This window comes from Oncorhynchus kisutch, linkage group LG4, assembly GCF_002021735.2.
Source record: "Oncorhynchus kisutch isolate 150728-3 linkage group LG4, Okis_V2, whole genome shotgun sequence".
NCBI classification, from domain to species: Eukaryota; Metazoa; Chordata; class Actinopteri; order Salmoniformes; family Salmonidae; genus Oncorhynchus; species Oncorhynchus kisutch.
Window position 1 is genome coordinate 53,124,068 of NC_034177.2, and position 13,102 is coordinate 53,137,169.

Genomic DNA, 13,102 nt, shown 5'->3' on the forward strand with positions numbered 1-13,102 from the left:
TTGATTTATTTAACCAGGTAGGCAAATTGAGAACAAGTTCTCATTTACAATTGCGACCTGGCCAAGATAAAGCAAAGCAGTTCGACACATTCAACAACAGAGTAAAACAAACAGAGTCAATAATACAGTAGAAACAAGTCTATATACGATGTGAGCAAATGAGGTGAGAAGGGAGGTAAAGGCAAAAAAAAGGCCATGGTGGCAAAGTAAATACAGGAGGTCATTTTGCAGGGACAATAAATTTCAAATGCTGTTGCGCAAATGGAATAGACAACAGGTGGAAATTATAGGCAATTAGCAAGACACCCCCAATAAAGGAGTGGTTCTGCAGGTGGTGACCAGACCGCTTCTCAGTTCCTATGGTTCCTGGCTGATGTTTTGGTCACTTTTGAATGCTGGCGGTGCTTTCACTCTAGTGGTAGCATGAGACGGAGTCTACAACCCACACAAGTGGCTCAGGTAGTGCAGCTCATCCAGGATGGCACATCAATGGAGCTGTGGCAAGAAGGTTTGCTGTGTCTGTCAGCGTAGTGTCCAGAGCATGGAGGAGCTACCAGGAGACAGGCCAGTACATCAGGAGATGTGGAGGAGGCCGTAGGAGGGCAACAACCCAGTAGCAGGACCGCTACCTCTGCCTTTGTGCAAGGAGGAGCACTGCCAGAGCCCTGCAAAATGACCTCCAGTAGGCCACAAATGTGCATGTGTCTGCTCAAACGGTCAGAAATATAGTCCATGAGGGTGGTATGAGGGCCCGACGTCCACAGGTGGGGGTTGTGCTTACAGCCCAACACCGTGCAGGATGTTTGGCATTTGCCAGAGAACACCAAGATTGGCAAATTCGCCACTGGCGCCCTGTGCTCTTCACAGATGAAAGCAGGTTCACACTGAGCACATGTGACAGACGTGACAGAGTCGTGACAGTGGAGAACGTTCTGCTGCCTGCAACATCCTCCAGCATGACCGGTTTGGCGGTGGGTCAGTCATGGTGTGGCATTTCTTTGGGGGGGGGCCGCACAGCCCTCCATGTGCTCACCAGAGGTAGCCTGACTGCCATTAGGTACCGAGATGAGATCCTCAGACCCTTTGTGAGACCATATGCTGGTGCGGTTGGCCCTGGGTTCTTCCTAATGCAAGACAATGCTAGACCTCATGTGGCTGGAGTGTCAGCAGTTCCTGCAAGAGGAAGGCATTGATGCTATGGACTGGCCCGCCCGTTCCCCAGACCTGAATCCAATTGAGCACATCTGGGACATCATGTCTCGCTCGATCCACCAACGCCACGTTGCACCACAGACTGTCCAGGAGTTGGCGGGTGCTTTAGTCCAGGTCTGGGAGGAGATCCCTCAGGAGACCATCCGCCACCTCATCAGGAGCATGCCCAGGCGTTGTAGGGAGGTCATACAGGCACATGGAGGCCACACACACTACTGACCCTCATTTTGACTTGTTTTAAGGACATTACATCAAAGTTGGATCAGCCTGTAGTGTGGTTTTCCACTTTAATTTTGTGTGTGACTCCAAATCCAGACCTCAATGGGTTGATCAATTTGATTTCCATTGATAATTTGTGTGATTTTGTTGTCAGCACATTCAACTATGTAAAGAAAAAATTATTTACGAAGAATATTTCATTCATTCAGATCTAGAATGTGTTATTTTAGTGTTACCTTTATTTTTTTGAGCAGTGTAGCAAGTAAAACACTGGAATGGTAGATTTGGAAGAATGTGCAAAGTAGAAATAAAAATAATGGGCTGCAAAGGAGCAAAATAAATAAATAAATAATGACAGGCAAAATCCTGAGTTCAAATCAAAACAGGAAGTCAGAAATCTGAGCTTTGTATGTATTCACCAGAGTCCAATGAAATCGCCTTGAGATAATGAGGTTGCACTGCCTAGGGGTTCCACTAGATGTCAACCATCAATAGAAATTATTATGAGACTTCTATGGTGTTGTGGGAGTGAATGATAGCAGAATCAGTCAGGTGTCATTTTCTGATCATGCTTATTCCTCATGGTAGTCACTTGCGTTCCATTGCTCACGAAGACAAGGAGTACTCCGGTTGGAACTTTATTGAAGCTATATGTTAAAAACATCCTAATGATTGATTCTGTACTTTTAGTATGAAATGTTTCTTCGACCGGTAATATACTTTTTGAAGTTTTTGTCCGATATAACGCTGACCAGAATGAGCGTTTGGATATGTATACCAAACGCGCTAACAAAAGAAGGTATTTGGACATAAATAACGGACATTTTCGAACAAAACAAACATTTATTGTGGACCTGGGATTCCTGGAGTGCTTTCTGATGTAGATCAAAGTTAAGGGAATATTTATCATGTAATACTTATGTTGATGTCAACATGGCGGCTATTGTGACAAATATTTCTGAGCGCCGTCTCAGATTATTGCATGGCGGACTGATTTCGTAAAGTTTTTTTGAAACCAGACAAAGTGGTTGCAATAAGGATAGGTATATCTATAATTCCATGTGTATTATCGTCTACATTTATGATTAGTATTTCTGTATAATGATATGGCTATCCAAAATCACTGGATGTTTTTGGAACTAGTGAATGTAACGCGCCAATGTAAACTCATTTTGATAAATATGAACTTTATCAAACAAAACATACATGTATTGTGTAACATGAAGTCCTATTAGTGTCATCTGATGAAGATCAAAGGTTAGTGATTCATTTTCTCTATTTTCTGCTTTTTGAAACTCCTCTCTTTGGCTGGAGGAAAATAATGGCTATTTTTCTATGGCTATGTAGTGACCTAACAATCGTTTGTGGTACTTTTGCTGTAAAGCATATTTGAAAATCGGACACTGGTGGGATTAACAACGAGAATAGCTTTAAAATGGTATGAGACATGTACGTTTGAGGAATGTTAATTATGAGATTTTTGCCCAACACTGACTGGCTGTCAAATCGCTCCCGTTAACGGGATTGCAGCCATAAGAAGTTAACCCTCGCAAGGCTGCTGGCCCAGACGGCATCCCTAGCTGCGTCCTCAGAGCATGCGCAGACCAGCTGGCTGGGGTGTTAACGGATATATTTAATCGCTCCCTATCCCAGTCTGTTGTCCCCACATGCTTCAAGATTACTACCATTGTTCCTGTACCCAAGAAGGCAAAGGTAACTGAACTAAATGACTACCGCCCCATAGCACTCACTGCTGTCATCATGAAGTGCTTTGAGAGACTAGTCAAGGAGCATATCACCGCCACCTTACCGGCCACTATCAACCCACTTTGCATACCGCCCAAACAGGTCCACGGATGACGCAATCGCCATTGCACTGCCCTATCCCATCTGGACAAGAAGAATACCTATGTAAGAATGCTGCTCATTGACTACAGCTCAGCATTCAACACCATAGTACCCTCCAAGCTCATCATCAAGCTGGAGGCCCTGGGTCTCAACCCCTCCCTGTGCAACTGGGTCCTGGACTCAAATGCATTAAAAGGAAAGAAATTCCACAAAATAACTTAAGGCACACCTGTTAATTTAAATGCATTCCAGGTGACTACTTCATGAAGCTGGTTGAGAGAATGCCAAGTGTGTGCAAAGCTGTCATCAAGGCAAAGGGTAGCTACTTTGAAGAATCTCAAATATTTAAATATATTTTGATTTGTTTAACACTTTTTTGCTTACTACATGATTCCATATGTGTTCATTCATGGGTTGTGATGTCGCCACTATTATTCTACAATGTAGAAAATAGTAAAAAATAAAAACCCTTGAATGAGTAGGTGTGTCAACTTATGACTGGTACTGAAGATTAAGGGTCCTGTAGCCCCACATAGTCAACCTACATAGAACTCAATCGCTTTGGAAAGTCAGAACCAAAATATGTCTGTTTAGAGAGCTGCACTGCACAAGCACAACTGACAAACCATGAAATACGGGGGGAAAAAAACAGAACTTACCCCCTGATAGTCAGGGTTGACAGCGATGCGCACCACCCTGCCTCCAGACAGACTGCCAAACTCAGGGTCTTGGAACTGCAGAGAGAGCACAACATTAGAACTGATCAATGCCAACAGTGTGAGATTATCAGTGGGAAGCCATATGGCTCCAGGCCTGTATTCTCAATACCTGCTCTGACACGGTCCAGGGGATGAGGTCACCGGAAGCCTTCTTTCCTCTGGACAGACTGTTGAGGATGGACTGACGAGAGATCTCACCTTCCAGACACACCTGAGAGGAACATTACGCACACAAACTTTAGTTGATCATATCAGATGATGATGATTTCTACTACGGCTTGTGAGTTTGCTGACTGTAGAATCCGATGCTGCATGCACACGGTCTGCCACAGACAGAGTACACAAAGGCCTGTCCCACTGAGGCCGGTGCAGGCACTGTCATAAGCCGGTTGCTTTGCCAGGCTACGTTCTGTCCTTTTTCCCTCAAAAAACTGCACTCCTTGATGGAGGAAGCCGCGCCAGGTTTATTTATTTTATTTGACCTTTATTTAACCAGGTAGGCAAGTTGAGAACAAATTTACAATTGCGACCTGGCCAAGATAAAGCAAAGCAGTTCGACACATACAACACAGAGTTACACATGGAGTAAAACAAACAGTCAATAATACAGTAGAAAAATAAGTTTATATACAATGTGAGCAAATGAGGTAAGATAAGGGAGGTAAAGGCAAATTAAGGCCATGGTGGCAAAGTAAATACAATATAGCAAGTAAAACACGAATGGTACATTTGCAGTGGAAGAATGTGCAAAGTAGAAATATAAATAATGGGGTGCAAAGGAGCAAAATAAATAAATAAATACAGTAGGGGAAGAGGTAGTAGTTGGGGCTAAATTATAGATGGGCTATGTACAGGTGCAGTAATCTGTGAACTTAAAGCTAGTGAGGGAGATAAGTGTTTCCAGTTTCAGAGATTTTTGTAGTTCGTTCCAGTCATTGGCAGCAGAGAACTGGAAGGAGAGGCGGCCAAAGGAATAATTGATTTTGGGGGTGACCAGAGAGATATACCTGCTGGAGCGCGTGCTACAGGTGGGTGGATGCTATGGTGACCAGCGAGCTGAGATAAGGGGGGACTTTACCTAGCAGGGTCTTGTAGATGACATGGAGCCAGTAGTTTTGGCAACGAGTATGAAGCGAGGGCAAGCCAACGAGAGCATACAGGTCGCAGTGGTGGGTGGTATATGGGGCTTTGGTGACAAAATGGATTGCACTGTGATAGACTGCATCCAATTTGTTGAGTAGGGTATTGGGGGCTATTTTGTAAATGACGTCGCCGAAGTCGAGGATTGGTAGGATGGTCAGTTTTACGAGGGTGTTTGGCAGCATGAGTGAAGGATGATTTGTTGCGAAATAGGAAGCCATCAAACATTGGAGATGTTTGATGTAAGTCAGAGCCGTCCAGAGTAGTGATGTTGGAGAGGCGGGTAGGTGCAGGCAGCGATCGGTTGAAGAGCATGCATTTAGTTTTACTTGTATTTAAGAGCAATTGGAGGCCACGGAAGGAGAGTAGTATGGCATTGAAGCTTGCCTGGAGGGTTGTTAACACAGTGTCCAAAGAAGGGCCAGAAGTATACAGAATGGTGTCGTCTGCGTAGAGGTGGATCAGAGACTCATCAGCAACAAGAGCGACATCATTGATGTATACAGAGAGAAGAGAGTCGGTCCAAGAATTGAACCCTGTGGCACCCCCAGAGACTGCCAGAGGTCCGGACAGCAGGCCCTCCGATTTGACACACTGAACTCTATCAGAGAAGTAGTTGGTGAACCAGGCGAGGCAATCATTTGAGAAACCAAGGCTGTCGAGTCTGCCGATGAGGATGTGGTGATTGACAGAGTCGAAAGTCTTGGCCAGATCAATGAATATGGCTGCACAGTAATGTTTCTTATCGATGGCGGTTAAGATATCATTTAGGACCTTGAGCGTGGCTGCACCCATGACCAGCTCTGAAACCAGATTGCATAACAGAGAAGGTATGGTGAGATTCGAAATGGTCGGTAATCTGTTTGTTGACTTGGCTTTCGAAGACCTTAGAAAGGCAGGGTAGGATAGATATAGGTCTGTAGCAGTTTGGGTCAAGAGTGTCCCCCCTTTGAAGTGGGGGATGACCGCAGCTGCTTTCCAATCTTTGGGAATCTTAGACGACACGAAAGAGGTTGAACAGGCTAGTAATAGGGGTGGCAACAATTTCAGCAGATCATTTTAGAAAGAAAGGGTCCAGATTGTCTAGCCCGGCTGATTTGTAGGGGTCCAGATTTTGCAGCTCTTTCAGAACATCAGCTGACTGGATTTGGAAGAAGGTGAAATGGGGAAGGCTTGGGCGAGTTGCTATGGGGGGTGCAGTGCTTTTGACCGGGGTAGGGGTAGCCAGGTGGAAAGCATGGCCAGCCGTAGAAAAATGCTTATTGAAATGCTCAATTATAGTGGATTTATCAGTGGTGACAGTGTTTCCTATCTTCAGTGCAGTGGGCAGCTGGGAGGAGGTGTTCTTATTCTCCATGGACTTTACAGTGTCCCAGAATTTTGAGTTTGTGTTGCAGGAAGCAAATTTCTGCTTGAAAAAGCTAGCCTTGGCTTTTCTAACTGCCTGTGTATAATGGTTTCTAGCTTCCCTGAACAGCTGCATATCACGGGGGCTGTTCGATGCTAATGCAGAACGCCATAGGATGTTTTTGTGTTGGTTAAGGGCAGTCAGGTCTGGGGAGAACCAAGGGCTATATCTGTTCCTGGTTCTAAATTTCTTGAATGGGGCATGCTTATTTAAGATGGTGAGGAAGGCATTTTTAAAGAATAACCAGGCATTCTCTACTGACAGGATGAGATCAATATCCTTCCAGGATACCCCAGCCAGGTCGATTAGAAAGGCCTGCTCGCTGAAGTGTTTCAGGGAGCGTTTGACCGCTGACCCATTTCGGATGCAGGCAATAAGGCAGAGATTGCTGAGATCTTGGTTGAAGACACCAGAGGTGTATTTAGAGGGCAAGTTGGTTAGGATGATATCTATGAGGGGGCCCGTGTTTAAGGCTTTGGGGAGGTACCTGGTAGGTTCATTGATAATTTGTGTGAGATTGAGGGCATCAAGCTTAGATTGTAGGATGGCTGGGATGTTAAGCATGTTCCAGTTTAGGTTGCCTAGCAGCACTAGCTCTGAAGATTGATGGGGTGCAATCAGTTCACATATGGTGTCCAGAGCACAGCTGGGGGCAGAGGGTGGTCTATAGCAGGCGGCAATGGTGACAGACTTGTTTTTAGAGAGGTGGATCTTTAAAAGTAGAAGTTCAAATTGTTTGGGTACAGACCTGGATAGTAGACAGAACTCTGCAGGCTATCTTTGCAGTAGATTGCAACACCGCCCCCTTTGGCAGTTCTATCTTGTCTGAAAATGTTGTAGTTTGGGATGAAAATTTCAGAAATTTTTGGTGGTCTTCCTAAGCCAGGATTCAGACACAGCTAGAACATCCGGGTTGGCAGAGTGTGCTAAAGCAGTGAATAAAACAAATTTAGGGAGAAGGCTTCTAATGTTAACATGCAATGAAACCAAGGCTATTACGGTTACAGAAGTCATCAAAAGAGAGCGCCTGGGGAATAGGAGTGGAGCTAGGCACTGCAGGGCCTGGATTCACCTCTACATCACCAGAGGAACAGAGGAGGAGTAGGATAAGGGTACAGCTAAAAGCTATGAGAACGTCTGGAACAGAGTAAAAGGTTTTTTTGGGGGGCGATAAAATAGCTTCAAGGTATAAATGTATAGACAAAGGTATGGTAGGATGTGAATACAGTAGAGGTAAACCTAGGTATTGAGTAATGAGAGATATTGTCTCTAGAAACATCATTGAAACCAGGTGACGTCATCACGTGTGGGTGGTAGAACTGAAAGGTTGGATAAGGTATAGAGCAGGGCTAGAGGCTCTACAGTGAAATTAGCCAATAAACACTAACCAGAACAGCAATGGACAAGGCATATTAACATTAAGGAGCGGCATGCTTAGTCGAGTGATCAAAAGGGTCCAGTGAGTATTGAGGTTGGTTGGGGTCACGGCGATTCAGACAGCTAGCCGGGCCATCGGTAGCAAGCTAGCATAGGATGGAGGTCTGTTTTTAGCCACCTCGTGCGTTTCCGTCGGTAGGATTAGTGGGGTTCCGTGTGGTAGAGGGGATCAAGCCAATTCGCCAAAAAAACAATAGATATAGAGGCCCAATAAAAATAAAAATAAATTAATTGCCCGATAGGTCTATTCAGATAGCAGCCGATAAGACAGCTAACGATTATCGGACCACAGATGGGCGTTCAGGTAGGAGGAGCCAGCCGGATAACTCCCTCGGACAGATAACATCGGTAGTCCAGTTGCGAAGGCCCGGCGGGGCTCCGTGTTTGCAGTAACACTTTTAAAAAAATTAACAAATATATAAATTGGTGAGGCGAGTGTTTTGAAGATGAGTTTATGGAAAATAAAAAATATATAAAAAGGTATGCGAAGAAAGTTGTAGAAAAAAAAAATATATATATATATATATATATATATATATATATATGCCATCTTGGAGCAAGGTGCTCAGTCCGCAGCAACAGTCTGGAGGGAGGCGGGGTCTATCCCACACCTCTTTGGTGGTGTCTTCAGTTGGTCCTTTAGCCGCCTTTTCTGCCCACCTGCATAGCAACGGCCAAGTTGTAGCTGTCCATACAGCAGCTTCCGTGGCAGGCGATCCTCTGCTATCCGGATGGCATGTCCGAGCAATCTAAGCTGGCGGTGTGCTCTTGCAGTTGGTTCTCTGTAGGATCTCGGAGTGCGGAACACGGTCCTGCCAGGTCACTTTCAATATGCGTTGGAAGCATTTAATGTGAAAGGACTCCAGCTGTTTTAAGTGCGGCTGTTGAGTGTTTATGGTTCACATCCAGAAAGGATACACATACTGCCAGGTAGACTGCAACTTTGGTGTGCAGGTTGCTGTTAAATTCTTGATTCTGGATATCCTGGTCAATGTTACAATCTTCCAATATTTAAATTGTGGTAGAACGGCAAGTGAGGAGCAGGGTTTTCGTTAGCCAGTAATAGCCAGCCTTTGACCAATATTTATTTCAAAATCAGATAATTTAAAGTGGTGTGTGCGGCCAACTGTCCAGGAGAAGGAAAAAATGATCACATTGCGAAATAATGCTATTAAGCCTATTCATTGATGGAAATACAGTACATTCAACTGGTCATGCTTATCGGTCTACTGGTAAATTTGCATAATTTAGTGGATTTAAAATTGGCGCTTGCACAGTATATTCGTTCTGCATCTTATCTATCATGAGTACAGCATAGAGATATATCTTACCTTCAAAGTAGCCTAGCCAAAATCTCACCATATTTGGTGAGGCACATACTGACCACACCGCTCGCGTGTGACATACGGACCACACCGCTCGCGTGTCACATACGGACCACACCGCTCGCGTGCGTTGTTGCAAAATAAATGTGCATATACATGTTATTCAATCATTGCACCCACACTGCTCGCAAGCATCTGCGTGGTCAAGGCGCTAAAATTGAAGTTGGTTCTATTTGTGACGCTCAACGCTGCCTCTCAAATCTCCTCATTGGTTTTTAGAAGCATATACCCACGTGGGTGATTGAAAGATGAACTGATGTCCACACTCCACTCGGTTGTAGTAATGCACCGTAAAGCTGGTTGCCAACCGCCACATAAAGTCCAAAGAAGAAAAAGAAGCCTGTAGGAAGTAGAGATGACGAGAAACAAATTTGGGTTTACCATTTTATCTGTGGATTGTCAGAGTAGAGGACCTTGTGTATTTCAGGTAAAATAACAACCCAATGTTTATATACCAGGATAAATGAGCTAGCAACAGCAAGCGAGCTGGCTAAATTGCCATAACTGTTTCATGCTTTTCAACCTATCCACTAATTAATATAATTGGTTCCATTTGTTTTGAGATTAACCTGCGTGTTCTCATCGCTTCTGGTGTGGGTGAACAAAATCAATGTGCGTGCGTCCTGTTTGGTCAGCATGTAACTTGTGCGCATTTACTGTGCTTATCCCTCTAGAGTCTGTCTGCGCCACCACTGAAATCAAATTAGCATAATACTAAATCCCTATAAAAATTTGTCAGTTTAAATGCTAGAGATGTTTTTTTTTGCATTGGATGAGTCTCTTAACTGCATCCGCCGATGTCACACTTCTGCATCTGCAAACTATTTTGCAGATGCGTCTGCAAACTATTAAGACCCGTCTAACGAAATAAGGCTCGCTCAAACACGATGTTCTCTGTTTCGCTCTGTACAACCCCCATAAGCAGCTTGGGTCTCGTTTATAGTTGGTACAGCCGATCTGCCAACTTCTGGCTGTAACGTCCAAACAATTTGGTCTACAAACTAATATGAGACACTTCAGAACAAACTTCCTTTAGATTTACTTGGGTGGGGGTGGACGGGGCTGTTGTTCCATGTAGTGAATCTGTTAGTCAATGCATTTGTATGGACTAATAGCAGTAAGGTCAAATACAATCTCATCAAAAAACGCTTGGGGGAAACATCAAGCTGTCTTAAAATTCAAAATCAAATAGCAAAATGATCCTTGGTATGAACGTCTTACAACCACTCCATATAGCTTAGTAGAACCCCACCTCCAGCTTATACAGGGCTTAGACTAATGGGTTATAATGTGAAGAAATAATAGTTTATAAAAATGTTAAGCTAATGCATTGCTTTTCTATGTAGCCTAGGCCTACTCGTTTTATGCATTTGGGAACCATCATCCCACAACGGTCCCAGAGACTGTTTGGAATAGGCCATTTTTTCCCTTGACAAGCTGACCAATAGAATAGTTACATTTTCTACTGTGGGGACAGTCGATTGACACGGGCTAGTGATTTTGCTGTTCGTTACTCGTCTTGTTGGCTGAGGAAAAGCAACGGCTGTGCGTGAGAGGCTCCTGCCTCTCATTTAACCTACTTTATGGCACTTTTTACAACAAACGTTTCTTTCTAATACAAGATTGTAACTTTTTATATGAAAATGCCGAGTAATAAGCGACCAAAGGACAATAAATCCACAGCGGAGGCCTACTCCCCACTAAACAACGAGACAGACATGGCGGGAGGCACATGCAACAACGTGACACTTACAGAACTTACCCGGGCTTTGGGGGAGCTACGTGTTGCTATAGCTGAGGATTTTAAGGCCACTATTGCTGAACTGGACACCAAAATCGAGAGCATCATTCGAACGGTCGCTTCGCATGGCCAGAGTATTGTGGACATTGAGAAAGCTTCTGAATTCAACGCTGGTAGGATCGACGAGTTAGAGAAGCTATGCACGTCATTGCAGGATACTGTGCAGAGGCTTTCTGTGAAAGTGGTGGACCTGGAGGGCCGATCCAGACTTAATAACCTTCGCGTTGTTGGTCTGGCAGAGGGGGTAGAGGCGGGCTCTCGCCCCATCGACTTCTTCGCCAAGCTATTGAAGGATGCAATGGGATCGGATGTTTTGGATTCGGATCCCCAGCTGGACCGCGCACATCGCTCCCTTGTCCCAGTGCCTGGACCGGGCCAACGTCCTCGCCCAGTAATCATCTGTTGTCACAGTTTCAAGACCAAGGATCTTATCCTGCGTGAAGCTCGAATGAGGGGCAACCTGTCACAAAGGGCATCCATTCCGTGTCTATGAGGATTATGCGCCCGATGTGGCAAAGCATCGCGCCGACTACAGAGATGTCATGACCAAACTCTACAAACTCCATCTTCGCCCAGCCTTACTCTTCCCTGCAAGACTAAGAATTACCCCGCCTTCCGGTGAGAAGATTTGGCTCTCCTCGGTTTTGGACGCAGAGAAATTTATCCGGGGATATACACCAATCCCCCGTACAGGTTAGAGTGCCTTGTTGTTGCGTGTTAGGGTCTGCTCATGGACTCGAATCCATACTATATATACCATATTGGGTGAAAACGTATTAAACGGGCTCAACAAGGGCTACCGAACATGTAAGACGCTGAGCAGACCAATGAATGGCGGTCAGAGCTCTCATTTAACGTTAAATTCACTTTCATCCCGGCTGTGCTCAGAGCGATGCATATTTTTTACTTCCAGGTTTGATCAGACACCTTCGGACGGATATACTTATATTCCCCCACTTTTGTTTTGTTTCTTATTTTACAATCCTTACATTATTCTTACTACCATACCATTTATTTATTACTTGCAGGGGACTGGGGGTGATGGTTGGGAGGGGGCAGACACCTGGTTAGCAAGTTGATGTTTTGTGCCGTTCTGCCTTTGTCTGGCCGTGGGCCTCTCTCCCGACTAGAGTCCCACCAGCCCTCTGTAGTGCTTATGTCTGTGTAGGTGTGCGTACATATAATTACTATTTGTACTTTATTACTATTTTCTCTTAGCATTTTAGTATTATGTATGTTTATATTTTAAATCAGTGTAGATTGTTATTCTGGGGTATGAATGTGTGTATGTGTATATATATATATGTGTATATATATATATATATATATATATGTATATATATACATAAAAAAATTACCTCTTTAAATTTGAATATAATCAGATTCTCTCAGCTAAAATTGATAAATCTTTTCTCTATATCAAGCAAAAATATTTTGAGTTTGGTGACAAACCACACAAATTACTCGCCAGACAACTTAGAAAAAATTTGAGTGACCGAATGATTCACAGGGTTAAATCTGCATCTGGGGAATTACACTCTTCCCCCAAAGACATCAATCAGTTTCCGGCAGTTTTATGAGACTTTATACACATCTAAAGCGGATCCTAACCCCTTAATTATGCAAACATTTTTGGAGGACTGTTATCTTCCTGCCCTGAACCAGGAAGATTCTAACTTCCTGAATAAGGAAATCTCTCTTGATGAAATTCGAGAAACAATTAAATCTCTAAAGAGTGGCAGGACCCCGGGCCCAGATGGATACCCTGGTGAATTCTATAAAACATTCAGCAACATGCTCTCTCCCTACCTGCACAAAATGTTGGTTCAGGCCAATGAGGGTGGAGCTCTCCCTTCTGCTTTGGACGAAGCGTTCATTACAGTTATACATAAGGGTAAAGATCCAGAAGAGGTAGGGTCATACAGACCAATAT

The 13,102-nt window shown here is 44.2% G+C and overlaps 1 protein-coding gene across 1 annotated transcript in view; it reads right to left on the bottom strand.

Moving 5' to 3' along the window:
• The window catches only part of nat10 (N-acetyltransferase 10), a 38,663-nt gene that overhangs the window by 5,496 nt on the left and 20,065 nt on the right, over positions 1-13,102 (bottom strand). The window contains exons 16-17 of the mRNA XM_020481310.2: positions 4,108-4,209; positions 3,939-4,013 (exon numbers count right to left, since the gene is read on the bottom strand). Coding sequence (XP_020336899.2) covers positions 3,939-4,013; positions 4,108-4,209 — 177 coding nt within the window. The remainder of the gene's footprint in view (positions 1-3,938; positions 4,014-4,107; positions 4,210-13,102) is intronic.